Source organism: Ambystoma mexicanum, chromosome 9 (genome assembly GCF_040938575.1).
Source record: "Ambystoma mexicanum isolate Mex_15411 chromosome 9, UKY_AmexF1_1, whole genome shotgun sequence".
In the NCBI taxonomy this organism is placed as follows: domain Eukaryota; kingdom Metazoa; phylum Chordata; class Amphibia; order Caudata; family Ambystomatidae; genus Ambystoma; species Ambystoma mexicanum.
Window position 1 is genome coordinate 1,061,614,372 of NC_090931.1, and position 26,277 is coordinate 1,061,640,648.

General features: G+C 48.2%; 1 protein-coding gene across 2 annotated transcripts in view; it reads left to right on the forward strand.

Annotated features, from left to right (window-relative positions):
* Positions 1-26,277, forward strand: part of PLA2R1 (phospholipase A2 receptor 1) — a 1,951,179-nt gene that overhangs the window by 649,962 nt on the left and 1,274,940 nt on the right. For both annotated transcript variants that reach the window (XM_069616352.1, XM_069616351.1), the window contains one exon: positions 23,900-24,069. In XM_069616352.1, coding sequence (XP_069472453.1) covers positions 23,900-24,069 — 170 coding nt within the window. The remainder of the gene's footprint in view (positions 1-23,899; positions 24,070-26,277) is intronic.

Here is a 26,277-nt window from a genome sequence, read left to right on the forward strand (position 1 = left end):
CTCAGCTTTGCCCTAATGTGGTCTGTGGGGAAGGTTCTGCCTTGTGGTAGAATTAGGCGTGCTCTCCGTCCTGCCTTCTTTGCAGGGACGCGTTGTCTTTCATGGGCGAGTGCGGTCCAGTTACTTCACTGACGCCGACTCGTTTGATATTGTTCAGGTAGGTCTTATTGCTGTTCTTTAGTTTTGTTGCTATCCTGCATGCCTTTCTTTGTTTAAAATCTCTCTTTTTTCTCCCTCCACTGGCTTGGTTGAGCCCCGCTGGTAAATGATGGTGCATTAAGAGCGCTATGATGCGGTAAGTAAGTGCTATGCGCAGCGCTGCAAAGTCTTGCCTTTGCTAACCTGTGTTTTCCTTCCTTGTAGGTCGCGGTGATCTTCAGCATGAGTGGAATGTCCGGAGTGGTGCTAGCCGAGAGGCGACCAGCCAGGTAAGCCTTTTGAGCAGTTCGTAATTTGTAAATGTCTCTACTGCTTTCTTTAATGTTGCCTCTATCTTCCTCTTTCAGGTCATTCTGTCCAGGAGGCGTGCAGATTCGAGGAAGCCATTCTCAATAGCTGCGAGTGTTTAAAGATGAAGACTGCAGGTAAGATGCTGCTGCTAATGATGTTCCTTTTGTCTCCTTGCAGGTTCTGCTTCTCCGAGGTTTGAGGAAATAGCTGGACACAGTGAGCGTCACGTTGCAAGCTGCAAAGTAATGCACAGCGTGTTGTCTTGTTCGGGTGTGGTTTAAATAGCCCAAACAAAATAGTCCAGGTAAAGTAGTCCCTAGGATACAACGCCCAAAACACTAGACCGCATAGCTTGGTTCTTAGGAACCAAGCTATGTGGATGCCTCCATGTTGGCTGAATACAATAAAGTAGTTCCCAAGCACATTGTTTTTCATGGTGTATGAGCCTGGCGCCATAGGTGCCAGGACTGGCCCCATGAGGGCTTTTGAAGAGGATGCCAGGCTCTAGAGGCCGAGTCCTGACTCCACTTGGCCAATGGGTTTGCCAGAGGGGTTTTTGGGCGAGGGTCGTGACAGACTTACGCAAAAGCATGCTGAAGGTGTTTTTCCAAATTCTCAATATATTTATGTTTCGTGGTCGTATTGATCAGGGTCTGCTCTTGCGTTCTGTAGAGCAGACGCTGAGGTAGCACCATTTTTCATCCAGTCATTAGCTCGAATTGAGACATTTTTGTCACAGAAGATGGTGTAGACCTGATGGCCATCAGGACAAGCCGTAATCGGATGTCCCAAGTAGGCCCCCAGTCCGCCACAAACTTTTTTAGGATGCCCACAATCATTTTATTGTACCTCTCCACTCCCCCACTAGAGGCTTGGCAGTAGGCAATATGGAGTTTTCTCTTTACCCCAAGTATCTCCCACATCTTTGTCATCACCTCGCTGGTAAAGTGACTTCCTCAGTCCGACTCAAGACTTTGGGAACGGCCAAAACGCAAGAAGGTGTGGTTGATCATCAGGGCAGCTGCTGTTTCTGCCTTGCATTTTGGGGCCGGGAGACATTCCACCCACTTGGTAAACAAGCATGTTACAGTTAACATGTACTTGTTTCCTCTAGAGGAGCGAATCACGGGCACGATGAAATCTACCTGCAAATCTGACCAAGGCAGTGTCATCCCCCTTTTCTGTAGGGGAGCTCTGCTTGTGAGGGAACTTGGCTGAAATTGTGCAAACACAAGACACACCTTCAAGTATTGGTCGAGGTCCTGACCCATGTGTGACCAGTATGCGACCTCTCGCAAAATTTCCAAGGTTGTATGAAAGCCCCTATGACCAGCTGTGGCCATGTCATGGGCGTGACTTAACATCAGGCTTCGGAATGAGGTAGGTACCACCCACTGGTCATATCTAGAGATGGATCTCCGTACCAACAAACCGTCTTGGATTCAGAACATTTTCAAAAACGTCATCAACACCCAGAGATCCTCTTTCCCAATGTATTCAGATTTGGTCAGAGGAAAATGTACAGGGTCTTCAATGCGTTGATAATATTTTGAAATAATCAGATCCCTTTTTGTGCCGTAATCAAATCAGCATCTGTGGTTTCCTTACTCCACTGGGCAGTTGAGAGTTCATTTTGGGCAAGTGTTTGGGACCTGGTGACGGCAGCGACCTGGATTTCCCCCAAGAGGGCTCGATTTCAATGATATCCCCGTGGATGGCTCTGGTTTGGGCCAACTGGTCAGCCAAGTAATTTCTGGTTTTGTCTGTTCCATCTATTCTGGAGTGACCCTTGATCTTTTTCCAGTAGACAGTCATCTCATTAGAGGTGACCAGATCATCAATGGCTTGTATTAATTGTCAATGCTTGAGTGGTTTGTTGTTTGCACACAGCATGCCTCGACTTTTCCAATTGATCAGGTGCTCCACAAACCCATTCCTGACATAACCAGAGTCAGTGATTATGACTATTCGAGGAGTTGGTGTTGCAAGGCAGTGAGGATGGCATAATGTACCGCCATCAACTGAGCCACCTGACTACTTCGGACCGATTTTGTACCCAGCAGAGGGCTCCAGGGTATCATTCTCCCAGGCATTCCCAACATCAGCCACCAGTTACTTTCCCAGTTGTTATCAACATGGTAGGAGCACCTATCCACATAAACTGTGGGTATCCCCTGGCACGTGTCTTCCTCATAGACTTTGTTTGGGGTAGTCAGGTATGCCTCCATGTTGTCTTTGTGTTTTAGGCTTTCGTCCTCGAGACAGTTTCCTTGAGCACAGTCATGCAAGTCAGCCAGACCTTGCGTGAGGGGACTCTTCTTGTTTCAGCCATCTCTGACCTCCACAGGAAAGCCTTGCATGGACAGAATCCAGGATGTGATTTGGGAATTACTCACTTTCCCTGCCCGGATTCTGTCACTTTGAAGCTATTGCAAGGGCTAGTGAGGAGTCTCAACAATGATGTGCTCCCCCTGGATGAACAGGCAGTAATTCTTCAATGCCCACACCGTTGCCAGGAGTGTCTTTTCACAATCGTTGAATTCTTCCTCCACAGAGGACAAAGTCTTACTCACATACGAGATGAGTTTGTTGACCAGGTTGTGCTTTTGGTATAATACTGCTGTTAAGCAAGTATTTGAGAACCCCGTCTCCAAGAAGAACTCCTTGTTTTTGATGGGGTAAGTCAAACACGGCGCTTGTGAAAGGCTTCTCTTGAGTTGTTTTACTGCCTCAGCTTGCTCTAGACCCCACTCCCACTTGCCCATGGCCTTTAGTTAATGGAACAAGGGTCTTGTGACCTCTGCATAGTCCTCTATGAACTTCCTACTGTAGTTAGTAAGTCCAAGAACGTTTCTTAGTTCACGCAGAGTTGTAGGGGCTTTTAATTTTAATAAGGCTTCCACCTTTTTTGCCTGAGGACTGAAACCCTCAGGGAGGATTTCATGCCCTTGGAAGTTCATGCAGGTCTTACACCACTGCACCATCTTCTTTTGATAAGAACATCATCTACATAGGCCAGGTTTCCCCTTTCACCCAAGACAGGCATGTCATTATGCAGAAAGATGTTACATTTGTTGCTGGAGTTTATATATCCAAAGGGGGTTGAGATCCACATGTACTGCTGCCTCCCGAAGGTAAAGGCCAGCTTGTACTGGTATTCCCTACTTCGTCCATTTCGTATCCCCAGTACCAGGTTAGTAAAGGTACTGTGGACTGGAAGAATTATGCCAAGAGATCCTGAATAATATAAAGCGATTTGCTGCTCTTGAGCTAGGTTCACACTAAACACATACATCACTCAGAACGTCTTTGTTTGCATCCCCGGTAGCAGTGGGGCCGCAATTACCAATTGTCAGTTTGTTATATAAAAATACACAATCATGTGTCAAAGTAGAGTTTCCCATCATGACCAAGCTTTAAAAGAGATATCTCAAATAATAGCAAGTACCCCCTACTACTTTTACATGTTGATATCCTTACACATAAGTCTTTCAATCCATAGTATCATAAAGCCCTGAATTTCAGTTTACTGAAGGCCCATGCAGAGTGTAAGGTAAGTTTAATACCTTAATTGTACTAAGGGTTTGTTGGTCCTCATAGGTCAGTGGTGGGCAGTTTGTGACCATCCAGATTCTTTGGCCTATGATTCCTATGATGCCTCACCATTGGATGTGCTTTATAGGGCTGCTGGGAGTTGTAGGCTAAAGCATTTAGGAGGCAACAGATTGCCCACAACTGATATAGGCAGTCGTCTGATTTAATGTGTTGTACATATCGTTATTCTGGTTGATTGGCGCTACGAACCAAAGGCATCTCAGTTCTCTGCCAGACTGTGGAAACCAGCGGGACTTCGATGGTGCGCAGAATGATTGATTTTTTTCTGTAAAAGGAGATCTTCTATGCAGCAAATGCTGAGCATATGAAAGTTCCAGTGTCTAGCTGACGAAAGTGCGCAAGTACAGCCTGGACATCAAGCACATTTGCACCTGTGAATATGGAGAGAGTTTTTAAAAATTTTAATGTAAAGAGAGCTGTGTCCATAAATACCTTTGTGGGCTAATGTAAGAAGTGTAAAAGTGATACAACAATTCACAGGGAAAGCTGCGTAGATCTAGGTGCATATGTTACAATTTCTGCAGCCATTCGAAGGATTTGGAGGAGATTGGCTGCATAAACAAATATGTTGAAATGCATTCCTCCCTTGTGTGTTTTGTTGCTCCTTCATCAAAGTTCCCTCTCTAATCTTCTGATCTGGATACAGCATCAGCTGATTCAGGCATATTCATGAAGCGTCTATAAACTAAGGGTATATCTGCAATGTTTTTACGGATCTCAAATATCCAAGTTGCAAACTGCAAAGAGTATTATTGTTTCGGGTCTGTCTTTGATCAGAAATGCTTCCAATGAAGTAGTTCCGGTATATGCTTATCACATGTCTTCTGTTAGTCTATTTTTCCACTATTTGTTGTTCTCCAATCCCAATCTACAATAAGTACTATCTCGGTAATACCATCCCTTTGTCAACATGGTCAAAGCAGATTCCTTGGTCTTCATTAGGACCACAAACCTTTGTCTCCCTACTTTAGCTATATTGGATTCAGTAGGTATCCGTAGGCACAGCACATCTGCAGACCTCTCGTAACTCAGCCTTTTACCAGCAAACTACTGAACAGCGGCTTTGCGCTGCACTTTGTTGATGTAATATGAGCTGCACATCTAGATTGTTCTTTTTAACAGAATTCTGGCCTACGGATTACACACTTACTTGTCTATAGTTCTATATGGATAAATGGCCAACAGGGTAGAAGCTGTATGATAGCAGCCACTCACAAAACTTATATTGAGATTGTCAGCCTTAATAGTTGTTCCCAATGCCTTAAACACGCTTAGGCTGTAACCCTATATCTCTGCACTTGGCTATTTGAATTCACCTCTACTTATCCTTTGTTATAGACACACATACCTCTTCACCCATGATCAGTCCAATCCTTTCTAGTTAATCAATCAGATCTTTTGACCATTGTTTAGGCCGTTCTCGTGGGTTTTTCTGCAAAAAGGGCAGTTTTCACAGGCTTTTAAAAAGGCAGATTTTGCCACTTTTTTGCAATAGCTGAAGTGTCTGTGTAAAGTATTTCTACAAAAGTTGAATACAAACCTAGACATTATTGACAGACCTATCTCACAGACATGTGTTTGTGACAAACTTGGAAGTTGTATCTTTCCTGTGACAACCCCACCTATGCTTCCATACATACATTGGATGTTATTATTTTTAAATTATTTCACCATCACATGAAGGGTAGTGCCCATGGGTATAGCCTAATCACCATTTGCTCACTTTTTCTAGTTCTGCTCCCAAACCCACTACCAAACATCCACTATGAACCTCTCTCTCTCTCTTCTGGTGCTCATACTCAGGCAAAATGACATCTACATTCAGCAGTACAGAGTATTAGATCTTACATCAAAGCACTGTTATAAGATCTGATCAAGAAATCTGTGCATTGTAAGCAATTCGGTAAGACATGTAACACAAATCTCTCCCAGGTTAGGGAAATAAAAAAATAAAAAAATAGAGGCAAGGGCATGGGAGTGGACCTCGGTGGCATTCACCTGTGCCTCTGTCGTTGGTAGGGCGATGTGCTGGGACAAATGACACGGGAGGGCATCCAGGATCTGCACCAGCACAATTAAAAATGCTGGCTGGGAGATGCCATGCAGCTGCCCGACTGTGTGCTGAAATGCGCCTGTGGCAAGTAGATGCAGCACAGATACCACCTTCAATAGGGGGAGTATGGTAGTCCGGATGCCAATGACGCTCTGGATGTACTCATGGATGAGGTCCACTATTACAAGGATGGTCTGCCTGGTCAGGCGTTAAAGTGTGCAGATCTGCCTGTCAGTCAGGGACCAGGTTGTGGCCCTTATGCTGGGTATAGGCCCACGCCTACGGGGCACAACTTGCTGCCCATTGTTCCTGTGCATTCTCCTTCTCATCCTCCTCCACTGCCTGTCAGCCTGTTGCCACTGTTGCAACTCCTGCTCATAGTGCTGCACTGCTGCATGCAGCACTTCCATGTCCACGACTGCTGCTATGAGTGGCAGCATGGTTGTGTTAAAAGGTGTGTGTGATGTTGGTGTGGTCATTTTCAGCAGCGCCTGTGCTCATTGTGTGCATCTGGGTCAGTTGGGTGCACATGTGGCCTGTTCCTCCACACCTGGGCGTGGTTACTGCCTGTTCTGCTGTGCTGGGGATCCCGGCACAGTTTTCCCAGTGGCACCGGCATTTCTGTGCCAGTGTTTCCAGGAAATCCGATGTCGTAATGCTGCCTTCTTTCCATGGTGCTGGAGTTTCTGTCACTGATTCACGAGGGTCCCGCAGTTTCAGTTACCTGTGTTACCAGCAACTGTAGCACAGTGTATGCCGTTACTGGTACCGTTGTTACCGCCATTCCCTCTCGTAGTGCTGCGGTCCGGAATGAGCGCTGGTAATTGGAATTCTGGCATGTTCTTTCCGGACCGCCACACGTGTAATGAGGGTATATGTCTTTCTTTATGGATTTATTGGGTTTTTACAACAAACACATCACCCTAAAGTGAAGTCTGGGTAGGATACTCTGTATCCTTATATCTTTTTATTGGTTGGGTTACAATGTGACCAGGATGGGCTAGTGGTAGTGGATGTTTTCCTATCGTGCTTTGAACATTTTACTCGTGTACTTTTGCACTCTTTAAGATATCACAAGCATTTTGCCTGTCCTTTAGCCTTTGGCCATCTTCCTGCCTCTCAGGGCTGGAATTGCCTTACATTGAATGCCTTTTCCTGGGGAATGCTACTGCTTTCTCGGGCTAAGTGACGGTCTGTGTATGTCCCCAGATGTTGGGGCTGGGTCTATTTGGTCCCAGTCCACATCCTAGTGCCTGAATGTCTGTTGCTTGGCAGAACGTGTGGCCAGTGGCTATCCATGATTGGACAGTCACTGGCAATTTGAATGGTGCATATATCATTGGTGGACCTGGGTGAGCTACCAGTCCAACTTCTGGATAAAAGGAGGGCTCCGGTAGCAATTCAGCAGATCATCATTGGAGCCAAGACCCCTACGAAGAAGTGCAGCCTGCTAACGACCTGAGGATGACTCCTGCAGCTGACCAACACCAACTCCAGTGAACTCCCAGTGAAGACCTGCTCCTATGCTTGATCTCAATAAGAACCCCATTGGTGCTTTGTCCCTTGGACTGGTGGGAACAGCCAGTATTGACTTCTGCTCGGGGATTCGTGCCTTCTGAGCCATCTGAGGTGTCCCTGGACCAACTGGACCACTGACCAGCGCTCTCCTGGTTTACCTCACTGCAGTTGTCGTCATTCTGTGTGCACCCTTGGAACTTGGAGGATCTTTAACTACATGATGCATGCTTCTGCATTTTCAGCCTTCTTACATCAATGGAAGTCATGCAGGGCCTACTCCTTTGTTCGTCCATCGAAGATCGTCTGTCGTCGATTGACTGGGGTGACCCCGTTGCAATCCATCTTCTTCACTTCCTAGAGGCGTTCTGAGGTCGCCTGCTCTGCAGAAGTCTTCATCTTTTCTTCGTAAGGGTTTTCCGCTGGAAGGTTCCTTGAACCGAGATTCAAGCACCACGACTGACCAAAACTAAATTCTGCGTCCAAAAGCAACCTCTGCACCCACAACCTCTCTGCCCTCATCAACTGGACCAATCTCAGAAGACTGTCCCCAATGGATTCTGGTTCCCAGCAGTAGTCTCTCTAGAAATTGGAGTCCGAAGAGTAAGTTAACATACCAGTTTCTTCCCCCGGTCCTCTATAAGGTTACATGGGTGTAAAGTCCTGTCCCTATCTCTCTCTTTCCTGACTTTCGTTGTTGGTAACCTGGTCAAGCATTCCTTCCTAGGACTATCCTAGGGTAGTAGAATTTAGAGAGTTACTTATCTGAATATTCCTCACTTTTTTGAGTGTTAGTAATAATCACTGACATCGTCCAATCACCTACCTAAAATTATAACTTTGGTACTGGTGACTTTAGGGAACAAGGCCCCAAACCATGTTAGGACTGGACTTATCAAGTGCTAGGCAATTGTTTTATGGTTGCGCTAAAGTGTTTTTACTGGGCAGTTTACTTCTGAATATACATACCTGTTTTACACTGGTCATTGGATCAAATGCTTTCTATGTTCTCCGAAGGTTGAATGTATACATCTGTTTTATAGTAAGTGTGTGACACTCTTTGGCTCCAAGTTTCATTTGCTTAGTGTGTATTTTAACAAATAAGATATCATTGAATGCAATTCACATAGAATCAGACACATTTACCTTCTTTTTTATCAAGTTCTGGTTATTCAGATTTTTTTTTTTTTAATTTAAAGTGTTTATTGGTTAATTAAAACCTTATACACTACAAAAATATTATATCAACCAAACACAGTTACATATTACACATATAAAAACATACATCATGTTACTCGCTTCCAAATATAAAAGGCTGCCCCAATAAAAACCTTAATCTCTCCATCATAAATAACTGACCAGAATTGGTCAGATTCAATCCTTCTCATATCCTCTACAAAGTTTGCATACCCTTTAAAATGATATTCCCTTAATTTGGTGCATGAAGTTAAAATATGTCTTGCTGTCTCCACCTCTATATTACAATGCCTACACAATCTTTCTGCGCGGGGAATTTTTGTACTTGCCCCGATAATATCATTACACGGGAGAATGTTCAAACGTAATTGCAAGATAAATCTTCTCAAAGCTCTGCTTCCCGTGTTTAGCAGATATTGTCTTGGGGTGGCAGGTTTGAGACCTTGGAGAGCATAAGCAGAGTATCTGGACTTGTTATAAAGATAAGATTGATTTTCACACAGGTCCCAAATAAAAGCTTTATCTTTAAGACCTTTCTTAATGCACATTCTGTTATCTTCAGATTTTGTATTAGCACTCGTGTGAGAGTGTGCCAGCCAATAAGGATGGCAGGAAGAGTGTCTTTACTCAGCAGGAAAAGCCTGTATTCCATTCTGACTGGCAGCGCCTCCTCCAGTGGGCCTCCCCATTACTGTCTGCCAACTCAGAGTCTGCCCCTTCCCTTCACCCTCATCTGCCCTTGAATCCCAATCACCTCACCACCTGACCCCAACCCACTTACCTGCTCCCTCAGTAGCTGGCGCAACAGCCACTACACCCTCCTGACATCCACTTCTCCTTCCTTATCACCATAGAAATGCACAATGGGATACAGCTGGAGCCCCACTAGCCTTTCCATGGTGGCCATTTTAACTGTCCTTTTTTAGTGAGAAAAGGATTTGCGTGCCTGCCACATCCCATGTTTTCTCCCAAGGAAATGCCCTTTAGCAACCCGACATTTGCCCATGTTGCTAATAGCTATGATTACATATTTTTCAGTCAGTATTGGGTGGTAATAACCCATGAGCCTTGTTAAATGTCCTTGCTGGAGTTAAACCTCTTAATCCATAATTGTTATTGTTGCTTCAGATTTCAACCTTTCGGAACAGTACATTCAATCATAACAATGCATCACAAATTACAAGATACAACTCATTTCTCTTGTTTCGTCTCAACAGCATTTGCTGTTCATGAATATCTTTTTGGCCTGAACTAATAAGAATAAGCAGTATGTGTTTTGCAATTTCTTTGGTTTTCAATAAGTGCAATGAATCACACATCAATAATTACTGTGACTCAGACAAACCAAATGCAAACAAATATGCTATGTAGCCCCAGAACAAGAACCCTCTTTAGAAGAGTACACAATTTGAGTTGTGAGTCTTACTTTTGTTTTTACCCTGGACATTTGGTTGGATCCTCATGATAAGGGAATATACTTGATTTCAGCTGCAACACGTCAGGATTGAGAAAGCTCCAGTTCCGACAGGCTCTGAAAGGTGAGCAGCCGGGTAGGGAGCTGGCTTCTGCTCTCTCTCTCCATGCTTTTCATGCGAAGCTCAGATAAACTGGTGACCCGAAAGTCCCATTGACGCCCCGGTCTGATGCTTAATCGCAAGCAGGGAGCATGAGCAGTTCTGCATCCAGAAGGTCCCAAAACTATAGCTCCATTGCCTATGGGTAAATTACATTTGTACCATTTACACCATCAGAAACGGAAACAATCTAAAATAAACCTCACCTATCCACAAAGAGAGTAAAGGTTACATAACTCTAGTTGGATTACCTTTTCTTGCTTGAGTAGACCTGCTTATAGTTATTCATAGATGTATAGCAGACGAGAACTATTTCACAGCCTTGGTGAAAACTGTAACAAACAAGCAAAGCAAGATTGTTTATTGAGACACTTTTATGAGGCTAGCAAACAAGTGTTTTGGTGTGGACCACCAGGAGAGGCTAACGTCTTAAGAGACCCTCCTGGGCCTTAATTTTTGCTCTAAGCACCGTAGTACTCCCTCCCTCCCCTCCCACCCCATCTCCGGCATCCATTTCCTGGTCCCTGTTCCCTCCTGCCTCCTAGCCCACCCACCTCCTGTGATTGGTGACTGGTTAGTGTGCATCGAGCCTATCGTCCCGTCGAGCTTACCGAGCGCCACTCTTGGCGTGGACCACCAGGTGAGGCTAACATGTTAAGAGACCCTCCTGGGCCTTCATTTGGTTTTTGAAAATCTGTGGCTTTTCTTTGCGCTGTTAGCACCATAGTACTCTCTCCCTCCCCTCCGACCCCTACCCAGCATCTATTTCCTGGTCCATGTTCCCTCCCACCTCCCAGCCCGCCCACCTACCATGATTGGTGACTGGTTAGTATGCATCGACCCTACCGGCCCGCCGAGCTTCCCTAGCGCCACTTTTGGCGTGGACCAGCAGGTGAGGCTAACGTGTTAAGAGACCCTCCTGGGCCTTAATTTGGTTTTTAAAATCTATGGCTGTTTGTTGCGCTTTAAGCACCGTAGTACTCCGTCTCTCCCCTCTATTCCCTCCCTGGCATCCATTTCCTGGTCCCTATTCCCTCCCGCCTCCAAGCCCGCCCACCTCTTGCCATTGGTGACTGGTTAGTGTGCATCGAGCCTGCCGGCCCGCCGAGCTTCCCTAGCGCCACTTTGGCATGGACCACCAGGTGAGGCTAATATGTTAAGAGACCGTCTTGGGCCTTAATTTGTATTTAAAAAATCTGTGGTTGTTCGTTGCGCTCTAAGCGCTGTAGTACTCCCTCCTTGCCCTCCCATCCCTACCCGGCATCCATTTCCTGGTCCCTGTTCCTTCCTGTCTCCCAGCCCACCCACCTCCCGTGATTGGTGACTAGTTAGTGTGCATTGATCCTACTGTCCCGCTGAGCTTCTCTAGTGCCACTTTTGGCCTGGACCACCAGGTGAGGCTAACGTGTTAAGAGACCCTCCTGGTCCTTAATTTGTTTTTTGAAAATCGGTGGCTGTTTGTTGCGCTCTAAGTGATGTAGTACTCCCTCCCACCCCTCCCCGGCATCCATTTCCTGGTCCCTGTTTTCGTCGCGCCTCCCAGCCAACCCACCTCCCGTGATTGGTGACTGGTGAGTGTGCATCGATCCTACTGGCCAACCAAGCTTCCCTAGCGCCACTCTTGGTGTGGACAACCAGGTGAGGCTAACATGTTAAGAAACCCTCATGGGCCCTAATTTGTTTTTTCGAAATCTGTGGTTGTTGGTTGTGCTCTAAGCGCCGTAGTACTCCCTCCCTTCCCTTGCACCCCTCCCTGACATCCATTTCCTGGTCCCTGTTCCCTCCCGCCTCTCAGCCTGCCCACTTCCCGTGATTGGTGACTGGGTAGTAAGCATCGAGCCAACCGGCCCACCGAGCTTCCCCAGCGCCACTCTTGGCGTGGACAACCAGTTGAGGCTAACATGTTAAGATACCCTCATGGGCCCTAATTTGTTTTTTCAAAATCTGTGGTGGTTCGTTGCGCTCTAAGCGCTGGTGTACTCCCTCCCTCCCCCCTCTCCCTGGCATCCATTTCTTGGTCCCTGTGGCCTCCAGCCCACCCATCTCCCATGATTGGTGACTGGTTAGTGTGCATCGAGCCTACCGTCCCGACGAGCGTCCCTAGCACCACTCTTGGCATGGACCACCAGGTGAGGCTAACATGTTAAGAGACCCTCATGAGCCCTAATTTGTTTTATGAAAATCTGTGGCTGTTAGTTGTGCTCTAAGCACCATAGTACTCCCTCCCTCCCCTCCCCAGCATCCATTTCCTGGTCCCTGTTGCCTCCCAGCCCGCTCACCTCCCGTGATTGGTGTGTCAGTTGGTCATCTCTGAACCCCCCAGGGCAGCATCTGCCTGTGCAGCCGCTGCAGCTAAGGGCCCCTAGGCAAAGGGCGGCTCCCACTGAGGCAGCTGCAGCTAGTATCTGCAGGTGTCAGCAGGGGAAGCCAGCGGCCAGCCATCAACCAACAGCGACTAGTAAGGCAGGAGTGGTCCAGGGTGAGAAACAGAGCCTTCACTAAACACTGAAACCTTACCACATAGCAACCTCACCTACACTAGAATAATACTGTGTTTTTTTAGCCTGTGCTGGAATAGCACTGTGACATTTGTGAAAATATATAATTGCATTGTGGAACCTAGGCCTTTCTCCCACTTTACAGGACTCTCAGACCTAGGCGTGTTTTTATTTAATTGCATTGTGTAAGTATTTAATTGCATTGTGGAACCTAGGCCTTTCCCCCACTTTACAGGACTCTCAGACCTAGGTGTGTTTTTATTTAATTGTATTATGTAAGTATTTAATTGCATTGTGGAACCCAGGCCTTTCTCCCACTTTACAGGACTCTCAGACCTAGGTGTGCTGTCTCCATTGTTAAACTACATTGTGAAGTAGTGCTGTCTTTGGTTCTTGCCTTCTTAGCAAAGCGTTCACCTAGTAAACTGTTCTATTAATGTCTGAGCCCTTGTTGTTTTGTTCAATTGTCTACTTGTGCCTCGTCTCTCCTTGTCTGGTCTGCTTGCGCCCTCCCCTGTGTCCTTCCCGAGTGTTCTCCCTGCCAGTACCCACCCTTCACCCCCACTTCCTCTTCTCTCCTCTCCCTACCTACTCTATGGTGCTCTGTCTCTCCTATCCTTTCTAACTGCTTCTCTATCGACTATCCTGCTCTCCTCACTAAATCTGGTAGGAAGAAATGTTAAAAGGACATCCCGGTCTCCAACCCACGCCTCCCTATCGTTGACACCTATACCAGTGCTTCCTCTAGGCAAAACCTCACCGACATCCTCTTTGTCGTTCCCTCGCCAGACCTATGGACTCTTCATATGGTCTCTGTGCTCTGTCCTTTCTCTTCTTCTCCCATTAATGGTGGTACCCGGTGGGAGGCCCTCCTGGGGTGCTTCGACTCCTCTAAGGTCATCACTAATGTTTTACTGAATGGTACCGTTTTGGTCCAAGGACCTCAGGCCAATCTTCTCCTCTTTGATAGACACTTCCTGCGCCTCATCAATTTCCTTCCTTCTCCTGCTGTCCACTCTCTTCCCTCCATGGTTTCCTAGCCTCTCCCTACTGTCTCCTCCTTGGCCACCTTCCCCTCTCCTCCTTCCTCTTCTGTCCCCCCTCAGGCTTCGTCTACACCTCTGCAGGGTGTACCTCTGATTTGTACACCTCAACAGAAGTCTTTCAATGACGGCAACCTGCGCCATATTGCCAATCTAAACTCTCGCTCAGCTGTCAAACACTCCTCTGACATCTGCCGCCTCTTTGAAGAACTTGACCTTGATGTCCTCGGTCTCACTGAGACGTGGCTCATGGCCAGCTCTGTCACAAGCTTTGACACTCTCCTCCCTGATGGCTACAAGATCCTCTCTGCGCCCAGGTCCAATCGATCCGCAGGGGGTGTAGTCCTGATCTTCCCCAAGTGGATTCCTGCCTCTGTCATTCTTACACAGGCCTACTCTTCTTTCAAATGTCTCGTCTGCAGGCTCACTCTCTCTCCTAGCCATTCCCGTACTGTGGCTACCATCTATCGGCCACCTGGTCAGATCTCCTCTTTCCTCTCCGAGTGGGCAGACCTCTCCTCTTCCCTCCTGGTCTCGACTTCTCAACTCCTCCTTCTTGGAGACTTTAACATCCACTTGGATGCGTCCTGTCCTTCCTCTGGACTCTTGCGCGACCTCTGTGACTCTCTCTCACCAGGGTCGGACTGGGACAAGAAATAGGGCCGGACGCCCAAAATAAAGTGGCCCACGGCTCGCGTCAAAAAAGTGGACCACCCCTCGCCTCAAAAAAAGTGGCCGTCAAACCACCATCCGTGAATCGAGTCAATTCACGACATTACAGAAAATGAAATCATTTTCAAAGTGGCCCCATGTTACACATTTTCTGCAAGCCCAACCCTTTTCTTGTGAGAAAATTTGAAAATAAAATTGTTTACCACACAAAATGGGCACAGGGTACAGAGACCTAATTGGAAATCTCCAGAGTTCCCGATAGGCCAGTCCAGAAAGTCCACCCCTGAGTGCAGGGGTCGAGGCCGCTGCAGGGAGAGAATTGGTGGGAAGGGTTAGGGCAGGTATTTTAGTCACCCCTCAAACATTTGCCTCATGGCCCCTGAGAAGATTGATCATGAACACCTGGAAAAAAAGCCCAATTTATTAAAGTGCTGTCAGCAAAGGATAAAATGTGCACACCTTTTAAACCCCCAAAAAATGCACATCAATATTTCATGTACAAGGCAATATTGACCAGCGATTTCATAGTGATTCTGCTCAGTCCCTCAATTGTTTTTGTGGGGAAGTGTCTCGCCTTGAGTCCAAACCAAACGACCACGGTTCAAATCCCGACCCCGCAGCGCAACATAGTTTAAAAAGGCCAAACTACGGACAAGAAAACGAGCGCCAACGTGGCACATGGTTTTCAATATTAATATGCGGTTCCAGCTACAGGCTACAGCAGCCTTCTTGTGCCTCCTGCTGCTTCATATTTGTTTCCCCACCTCAGTCGGCTCGGATTCAGGGATTAAATGCCTCTAGAATAGACACCCTGGGGAAGCTTTCTTAATTTGTGACCTTTTTCCATAGAGGTGTAGGAATATGGTGCTAGCCAACAAAATAGTGCAGGTTCTTGATTTTCTTTTAAAATAACTGCACTTAATTTAGTCCCTGTCACAGACCTCTGCTGAATCAAGTGGTATGCTGGTCCAGTGGCCTCTGGGCATTATACATGATATAGTGCATAGCTCAATTCACAAATGTGAACCACAGTGTGTGTACTGCTGTCACATGTGTATTGTTGTAGGTAAGCATTCAAAAACAAAATACGGGTAGATATACAACAGAAAATTGAAAGATTGGGTCCAGGAGTGGGGCAGGTCCCATCAACCTCCGTAGACAAAATAGCAAATCACACCCTTTTTGACCTTCAAAACAACCCATATCCTCTGTGAACTTTAAAAGGCAAGTTGCTGTGTGCAGCCTCACCTGTATTTATTAAGGTGCCGTCTGCTGTTGAAGAGGATGAAAACAAAATGCACGTTAGCCCCAAAAGTATCACAGAGCACAGGTGTGACCCTTTCTAGACTGCTTGAGAAAGACAGGCCTTTGAAATTCACTACTAGTGTGAGGTCCCATTGAAGTTCATGGCAGCGCTGAGGGAAGGTAGAAGTTGGCCGGAGATTGGATTGGCTAGCAATTAAATTGGGGATTTGATTTCTCAGCAGGCGGAGGCTCTGACCGGGCAGTGGCAGAGTCTGACACACACAGTTCGAGCTAGTTCTATGAAAGCCAGATAGGTAGTTGCGGGCAGAGTCAGTGTTAGGGAGAATTCTCTCTTTAAGCTGAATTTCCTAACCTAGTGAGTCCCCCAGCAGCTTTGCTGGATTTCTGGAGTTTGTTTTTTTCTCCTGCCAAGAGTGAGACTCTTTTTCTCCCACTCTTGGACATGATTTATGGTGTTCCTTTGACTGTTTATGTGTTTTATGGGCTATGGGTTCCTTTACTCCATAGGGCCTCATGTGTTTTTACTATGTGTGTTACACAGCACCCTCCGTGCAGTGACACAGGGTTGTCATAGTGACACCCCACCATAGACTCCATACCCTGGGACTGACTACTGTCTCCCAGGGCATGTAAAGTCACCATTGGCTTTACTAGTTCCAAATTATTAACAGAAACCGGTACAAACCATCATATTGTGGACGTACTGGTTGGGGCAATTCGATTGCCCCGGGGTCTGTTAGTCGAGGGGGCACGTCTCCGTCCCCCCTGATCGAGTTTTGGCTGGTGGCAGTGGATACTACTTTTTATATTCGACCGCGAATATATCCCTATGGGATTTTCCCATTTTTCGAGGCTACCAACTTTAATTTTTTAATTCTCATAGCCTCGAACATACCGCCGGTTTATTTATTTAATATTAATTCACCGGTTGGTATTTTTTGCCAGGACTCGATTCTAAAATGGCGTTTGTGTTCTCTTCTGTGACTCCAACCCAAGTCGATCCCTTTGTTCCACTTTTTGGCGGGCTTCTCCACAGAAGCCTCCAAAAGTGGTGCCACTCTGTCTGGGTACCAAAGGGGGTGTGGGAGGGGGTTTAGGCACCCTGGAATGAGTTACCTTGGTAACACTTAGCATGTTTGATTGACAGCTAGGCTGAGTGAATGGGGTGTGCTGCATAAAAGCAGGGCTTTGGGGACTGGAACTTCAGAAGTCGCCACAGGACCTGAGAATCCGACGAGGGAGAAGCTGAGCCGACCTACCACGACGACACCACCGGTGGAGCCCTGCGGAACCGACTCACCACTTCCCGACGACAGAGAAGATCTTCCGGCTGGAGAGGCTTCTTCCCCTGACTGGTGGGCACAACCAGTTTACCTTCTTTTCCTCGCATCCCAGGACGTCTTGTGGTCGAATTGCTCGTGCCAAGCACCCTGGTAACCGGATAGCCACTTAACACTTACCGCGAATAAAAGGACCGCTCCTTTTACCTGAGAACTCCGCGGCTGGTTTCTTCCCTGGCAGTGCAACGGACTCCTGTCTTCCTCCCCGACGAGATCCTCTCTTCCCCCGGACGAAGCACCGACTTGCATCCACTGCCAGGAACAACTGCCCCCACTGGAGTATTCTTACCACTTTAACGGACCGTGTCCACCAGGCCTCCCTTTCTAAAGATTGCTACAAGGTAATAATAATCCCTTAACCTTCTGGACTGGGCTGGCCGCCTTCACCATCTAACTGGTCCCTTTCTTTGGTCCTACTCTTTCTGAACCTTTTCAAGACTTTTGTGCACTTCAACCGTGTGACCTTGGACAAATTTCGTTCGGATCCTCTTAAAGTGGATCCGGCCTTCTGAAATCTAACTTCACGGTTTTACTTTGCCTTCCTCTCTTGTTGTGTTCTTGTGACAGTGTTGGGATCTGTTTCAAATAATACTCTGCTTTTCTCTCCCTTTTAAAACGAATTATTAGAGTGCCATCTGCGTTAAGCGCTCACCGCTGTCTGAAAATAAGTGTGGCTTTTTCTTTAGACTTGTCTAATATTCTTTTAAGGGAGTGTATATCTTTTAGTGACCGTGTTTTTGAACTGCTTAATATGAGTGCCTTTGTGTTTTACTAGATGTGGTTTTAAATAAATAATTATATCTCTTTTACACCAAGTTCTGGTCAGTGTTTACTTGTTCTACTGTGTTCTTTTGACCTATTGTGAATACTCTGTATACTGCCTAACTCTTCTTGAGGGAAGTCTGACTGCTCAGCCACAGCTACCAAGTGAATCTGTGTGGTACAGACTGCTACCAAGTGGGTTTACTGCCAAACGCCTGTAGTCTTAAATCTTTTGCAGTGGTCCCAGAGGGAACTGCACAGGTTTCTGCCTAACAGTCAGGCACTTGTCCAGTCCTCCTGTGCCTCCACTGGCATGACGGGTTTGGCCCAAGAAATGCACATATTATCAACGTAGAGTCAGGGGCATTTGCCACCCTTCAGTGCCCATGCACACGTTCCAGTGACACAGTCAAAATGAAAGATGCTCGGCTAGCATGGGAGCTCTGCATCGGTGGTCGTCATGAAAGGGGGGGAGAGCGTGGGAGGAGGGGTACATGTGCAGACTGTCACTCACCACGCACTCACTCACCAGTCACCACATACACAAGCGTTTGGTCTCCCCATCGTGGGCACCTAAAAAGCAGTCACGCACGCACAGCACATCAGGTCAGGGCCAAGGAAAAACGCTTATTTAAATAGTATGTTATTTTAGGCGCCGTAGCCAAGGAATGCCACTCAGCTCAATTAACGCTGCATGGGACAAGAAACCTGGAGCAATGCAGGACAGAAATGCAAAGAAACCACGGACAACAAGAAAAGAAAACGGGCACCGACGCAGCAAATGAAATGGCAATATATTGTACATGTAGCAGTCCAGCTACAGTAGACTTCTTGTGCCTCCTGCTGCCTGCTGCTTCACAATCACATTTCGTTTCCCCACCTCAGGGTTTTCATGCCTCTGGTTACTCTCACGTGAGCAAGCATCCCGCACCCGACACCCACCACCACCCTCCCCAAAAGAACATACATCAGGCCACAGAAGTGTTCATTCAGTGCAGTGACAGTGAGTCACTAACTTACCCCAGAGTGCAGAGGCCGGGAGCCAGCTGCCTGCTGCACAGTAGCACTAGCACACTGGGTGGCTGGTGGTGGTGGCTGCTGTGAGGGCCGCCAGGCCGACGGCCTGAGTGAAACACAAGGTGGCGGCAGGTGAGGTGCCCTGTGCGGCTGTGCCCAGGCCAGCCCAAGCAAGAACTTGGCGTCACGGGTGGGGCTCTGGCCTCCTGCTGGCTGCTGCTGTGTGGCTGAGCTGACAGACAGCCTGACTTGCATCCAAAATGCCCAATCTGACTCCACTGACGTCAGTGTCACTGAAATGACCTGACCTGGGTCAGACCTCTCCCACTCCCAGGCCTGGCGGCCCAGAGTCTGTTTGTCTATTGGCCAGCCCCTCGCTGTCGTCCCCGGAGGCCTCCCAGGGCTGCAGGCAGGTGTTACAATATGGCACTTCACCGTGAAGTTCGCTCGCACAGGAGCGCAGCCCGGCCTGACTGGCGCCAGGCAACATGAGGCAGGCAGCAGCAGCTGCGCCAGCGTCGCCAGATGTGTATTATAATCATGCCCATTGCCCAGGGCTGAGAGAGGCTGGGCTGAGAGTGACCACACCGCACGGCGGGCTCTCTATATGCATGAATGATGCTGCATCATAAAAAAGCATCAAAGCACGGTAACACATGTGTTACCTTGCTTTGATGAACGGTTATTGAAGCATCTGCGATGCTGGCGAGAGAGAGCTGCTCTCGAGCTGCAGCCGCATACATGCCAACATTCTGTGACCAAAAATCTGTAGGAATCTTAAAGTTTCAAAAATAGTCAGGCGAGGAGGTAATGATAGGAATAGGGCGCGTCAGCAGCCCATTGTCATTGAATGAGCCCGCCGCCGCGCGTGCATTCAATGACAATGAGGCGCCTGCCACGCCTTCTGCCATCACGCCAGCTCGGGGGAGTCCTTGAAAGACTCACCGGAGTTGACGTGGTGGGGGGCTAATGGCGCCTTTTGTGAAAGGCACTCGCGGCGGAGGGGCGCCCTTAGCCCACCGCCGTGGGCGCCTTTTACATCAAAGGCCTGCATGCTGCGCCTTCTCCCGCTACGCCAGCTCAGGGAAGTCCTTGAAAGACTCCCACGAGCTGGCGTGGTGGGGGGCTAATGGCGCCTTTGGCCAAAAGGCACCCGCGGTGGAGGGGTGCTTTTAGCCCACCGCCGTGGGTGCCTTTGACATTAAAAGCCTGCATACTGCACCTTCTCCCGCTACGCCAGCTCAGGGATGTCCTTGAAAGACTCCCCCGAGTTGGCGTGGTGGGGGGGTAATGGCGCCTTTTGCCAAAGGCACCTGCGGCGGAGGGGCGCTTTTAGCCCACCGCCGTGGGTGCCTTTGACATTAACAGCCTGCATGCCACGCCTTCTCCCGCTACGCCAGCTCGGGGAAGTCCTTGAAAGACTCCCCCCAGCTGGCGTGGTGGGGGACTAATGGCGCCTTTAGCCAAAGGCACCCGCGGCGGAGGGGCGCTTTAGCCCACCGCCGTGGGTGCCTTTGACATTAAAAGCCAGCATGCCGGGCATTCTCCCGGTACGCCAGCTCGGGGGAGCCCTTGAAAGACTCCCCCGAGCTGGCGTCGGCAAAAAAAAAAAAAAGTAAAAATTTTTTTTTTTTTTTTTTTACCAAAAAAATCGGTATTTGGTGTCAAAAAATCGGTAGGCGGTAGGACTGCTTAAAAAGCGGTATCCTACCGCCTAAATCGGTAGGGTTGGCAAGTATGCAGCCGCAGGCAGCATTATTCAAATTTCAAAAACAACTCAAACCGGCCCAGGGGTGGCTTGCTGAAAAACTGGCCCCCATGTCTTCAAGGTTGTCGGCCAGTGGCTGATCGACCGATAGGGCCAGTCCAGCCCTGTCTCTCACTGTCTATCCCCCCGACTCACTCTGCAGGGCACACTGTGGATGTTCTGATCCCTACAGACCTTCCCCTTTCTATCCCTCTCACCACTCCTCTCTCCTGGAGTGATCACTTTCTCCTTCCCTCCCAGCTCACTCTCTCCACCCCTCAGGCCAAGCCAACTCCAGCACTGCCACCTACCTTCTCTGTTATCCGACCCATGAAGCGTTTGTCAGTTGAGGCTTTCACCGCCACTTTCTCACCACCCCCTAACCCTTTGGCTGACTCACACCCTGACACAGCCCTCTCCTTGCCCCTGTCATGAGAATCCGCTTGAAGCCCAAAGCCAAGTGCAACTCCTGGTATGACTCAGACCTCGCCCCTCTTAAACACAAGTGCAGGGTGGCTGAGAGGAAATGGCATGCTTCCGGTTCATCCTCTGACAAACTGGCCTGCCGCCTGATCCAAAGGCAATGCCGGCTCTCTGTCCGCACCAAGATGAGAACCCACATCCAAGTTTGTTTCTCTGCGGCATCTAACACCTCGGCCAAACTCTGTAAAATCTGCAAGGAGCTGGCCAATCCTGCTGCAGTGTCTACCTCTCCTGTCTCCTCCCAGGCCCTCTCTCTCTCTCTCTCTTCCTCTTCCCCCTCTACTCCGTGCTCTTCCTCTGGCCCTTCTTTGGTTCTTTGGCCACCTCTTCTCCCTCCTTCTATTCCTTTCCCCTGTTCTCCCCAGACAAGGTTTCTAGACAAGTCTGATCTATGAAAGCCTTGTCAAAACAGGTTCACCCCTGTTCCTCCAAAACCATCAAGGACCACATTGACACCTTGGCCCCTGCTCTAGCTGACTTCTGCAACCACTCCTTCGCCACTGTGGTCTTCCCATCCCCCGTGAAGCACTCCCCTGTGCACCCTCTTCTTAAGAAACCCTCTGCCAACCCATCCTGCTTTGCTAACTATCCTCCAATCTCTATTATTCCTTTCCTGGGCAAACTCCTGGAAAAGCTGGTCTCCCAGCTTAATCTTATCACTAAATCTGTTGGTTGTCTCCATGGCCATCAGTCTGGCTTCAGAGCTGCCAGAAGCACGGAAACTGCTCTCTTGAACATCAGTGAAGAGCTGCTGTCCAACCTCGATTCCAACACCCCCTCTGTCCTCATCTTACTTGATCTCTCTTCTGCCTTTGATACAGTCAACCATGCCATCCTGCTCAACCGCCTCAGTGATAACCTAGGTATCACCGATCAGGCCCTGGCTTAGCTGACCTCTTTCCTCTCTGATTGACCCTCCCAGGTCCAATTTGGGTAGTTCATCTCCTCTATCTTTATCGTTACCTGTGGTGTTCCCCAGGGGTCGAACCTCTCTCCCTGGCTGTTCAACCAACACCTGGCACTTCTTGCCCACTGCATTGCCGCTCTCTGCCCCAACTTACAGTGCTATGCGTATGACATTCAACTCATTTTCAGGCTCACTTCCACCACTTCTTCTCCTTCTCTCATCTCTGATTGTCAGTCTGCTATCCAGGAGTGGTGTGCCATCAATGATCTCTGCCTTAATGCCAGTAAGACTGAGATTCTCCTCATCGGTACACCTGCTTCCTCTTTTCGTGTCACTCTCTGGCCGGCCTCTCTTGGCTCTCTTCCTGCTCCCACCTGTGAGGCTAAAACCCTTGGGGTCATCTTCGACTCCACACTCTCCTTCTCTCCTCACATCTCTGACGTCTCTAAGAAGTCACACTACCAGCTGCACCTCCTCAGAGGTATTCTTCCTTTCCTCTCTTTCCCCCAAAAGCTCACTGTCCCGAGTTCTCTCTAGGCTGGACCACTGCAACAGCCTCTTTCTAAATCTGTTTGCCTCTACTCTCCACCCTCTGCAACTCATCCAGGAAAGGACTGCAAGGCTTGTCCTTGGCCTCAAGCCCAGGGATCATATCTCTCCAGAACTGAAATCTCTGCACTGGATCTCAGTGGCTGCGAGGATTAAGTTCAAAACCCTCTGCATTGTCCACAAAGCCTTCTGGGGCCCCAATACCTTCAACTCACTCTTCCTAAATATCTTCCTTCCCAAGCTCTTCGCTGATTCGCTTCCAGCTCCCTCAGGGTCACTTGCTTCACCAAGCAACAAGTTGGTGGTACATCTCTTTCTTCGGCTGGGGCTCCCTCTGGAACTGCCTCCCTGAGACTTGAGTAGAGCCATCTCTGGTTCTGGAAGCACCTCAAAACCTTTGTCTTTGGTTCTGCTTTCTCCCTCCTTTCCCCTGCTGAACTCCTGGCTGAAACTGAATCTGCACTGGTCACCTGGCCACCCATTGATCTCGGCCCAGGTCCCCTCCCCCACCAGCTGCACACCTGCACTGCCTCCCTGGCACCCCCAGCACTTGGGACTGTCTCTGTATCCCTACAGTCCCCTACCAGCACTTGACACCTGATGTCTGCACTTAACCTTGCATTTGCCACCAGCTGGCCGCACTTAGGTATTGCTTTTATTTATTCTATTTATTTTTTACTTGTCAACCCCATGTACTGCACTATCCCCTCCTCCTCCCCTCTGCACTTTTCCCCTTCCCCATCCCCCAGCACTCACGTGATCTCAATGTCACCTGGCCTAGTAAGATCGTTGTCTCTGTCTTCCCTCTGGTCCCCCTCCCTTGCATCGTCGTGCCTTGAAACACTTGTGTATAGGCACGTTATAAATGCCATATCATATATCATATTCCCAGGTGCTCTCAACATCTCCATTTGCCTTTTCATTTCCTGTTGTTGAGTTTAGAATACCCAAATGATTGTCTACCTGCTGATACCTACAGATAACAAGAAGGCGTGTGTTGGTCACTGATAGGTGCATTTTAGGGAATAACCACAACAGTAATGTCAGTATCCAGATAGCTTCTTCTCATCAGTCTCTAGGTAAAGCCCTGGAAACAAAAAGAAAGGGAGGTATTGGGCTGGAATTCATCAACACCTGTCTCCAAATGGGATTCTTTATCTGTTAGCCTCTCTCCACCATTTGAACAGTAACGCTTTGCTTTTGTATCCTAGATTTGAACAGGCTTTTTTGACTAGCATGATTAATAGTATGATGAAGTCCCAGGAAGGATATTTTTGGATAGCTCTTCAAGATGCAAATCGAACAGGAGAATACAGATGGAAAAAACACAAATGGACTTCTGAAGATGTAACATATACAAACTGGAACAAACATCAGCCAAGTGAGTAATAAAGCTTCCCATTGCATGACATTTATGAACATAGTTTTCTACTAGTTTTCAAAGAAAGAGCATATATCTGTGGAATTTCTCTTTGATAATTTAGCAAATTGGGAAAGTAGGTGTAGCATCTTGTTGTCATCCTCTTCGCAAAGCCAATGTTGTAAATCCCAAGTCTTAATGAAATTAATACTTCTGATGCTATGCTAGTAGCCCTTCAGAACACTCAATGCTAGTACCATCACACTTAATCTTTATAGCTCTCGCCCGAGGGCGCTTACAGGAGTTTGTGGGCCCTGGCGCCAGAGTTAAATGCTGAGCACAACAAGGGGTTTTAGTAAGGCATACAGTCCCAAATTCAGGATTCAATTTTTTTTATAAATAGGAAACATCGGCATGGAATAGCGGTGATTGCTTGAGGGGTTTGCAGTGAATTGGCTGGGGCTCGTCCAGCTGGAGACGTGACAGGGCTGAATAGAGGAGGGGGAAGAGCTCTACTTAAAAGATTGGGCTGCATCTGTCAGGAGCAGCCTGTCAAGGTTTAGAGGGGTAGCAAGGGGCTGAGACTAGGACCGGGTTGCATCTGCCAGCTGCTGTGGAAGTAAGGAGTAGTGGGCAGGCAAAGGGTCCATCTTCATAGAGCAACCCGGTAAATGATGGCTGCAGGGCCGGAAATGATGGATACAGGGAGTCCTGGGCCATGTCTATCACAAGCAGCCTGGGTGTACATGGCGGCGGTGCCAGTGGCGGGACTAACAGCAGCGCTCTTAAAAACAGGTAGCGCTGCCCTAAGAGCCTCACCTGCAGCGTCATGGGAGGGAACGTTGAGGGAGCTCATCCCTCGGTCAATCCCCAGGCCATACCAGACCGTTTAGCTCAGGGATTGGCCAATGGCTGCGATCCCATAATGATCTGAGGTAAGTGGTAGTATTTATATGGCCCCTGTGCCTTCAGATGTTTCAGTGCATTTGCTCTACTAAATACAAAGACAGTGGGCCTCATTCTGAGATTGGAGGTAGTTGTGGCACTATTTGCGCCATGACTGCCTCCAATAACGGTACTGGCACCGGTCTCGTTCAATGGGGACTTACAGGTGTAGTCCGACCTTTGCGGGACCGGTAAGTCCCCACTGAAAAAACCATTCCCCATTCCCATTTGAGCCCCCATAGGACTCAATGGGAACGGGAAGTAGCTAATAACGGTACCATTATTGGCTCTGATTTCCCTTAACGGGTCCCGTCCATAACGCCTGGTCAGACTAGGTGTTAAAGGAGGGACCCGCTAAAGGAACTCGTAGTAGGGCGATAAGGGATTAAGGGGGACATGTCCAGCTCTGGCGCATATAGGCCAATATCTTTGTTGGACTCCTCCTTTAAAATTTTTGGAAGAATTTTGTTGGCCCGATTAGAAACCTGGATTGGTGAACAGTCTATCCTCTCTGACATTCAATTTGGGTTTCGCCCAGGAGTGGGCACGATGGAACAGAGCCTAAACCTATATCTTCTAGTGGCTAACTCAGTCTTTAGCCGGGGTGAGGCAGTTTATCTGGCCTTCATGGACCTGAGCACATCTTTTGACAAAGTGGACAGAGCTAAACTCTGGGCTGTGCTCGGGTCCCTATGTTGCCCTGGGGATATCCTGCGGGTGTTGGTCGATTTACACACAGATAATCAGGCATGTGTGCGTAGTGGTCCAGGGGGGCATTGTACGGCCTGCTTCCAGGTGGGGTGTGGTGTAAGACAGGGCTGTGTGTTGGCCCCCATTTGCTTCTGTCTCTACATCAATGGCCTTTCCCAGGACCTTATCGACATTCTCACGGATTTCTTGGTTCTGGGGGGCAGGGGCTTCCCGGTACTGGCTTACGCGGATGATACAGTCCTTCTTGTGAGAACGCCTAGGGCTCTACAGGCCCTGATTAATGCTTACGCAACTTTTATGAATAATCTGGGCCTAAAAATAAATACTAAGAAATCAGCAGTAATGGCCTGTGTAGGTAGAAAACGCTCAGCCCCCATGAAACCAATGCTCTGTTGGGGAAATTATACCCAGAGTTAAGGTTTTTGACTACTTGGGAATTAGTTTCTCAGAAGCACTAAATGGTGGGGCCCACGTGGCCAAACAATCCGCGAAGATGAGCCAACAACTAGGAGGCATTTATAGATTTATGTCCAAGTGCAAGGGACAACCACTAGACGTGATCACTAAGATTTA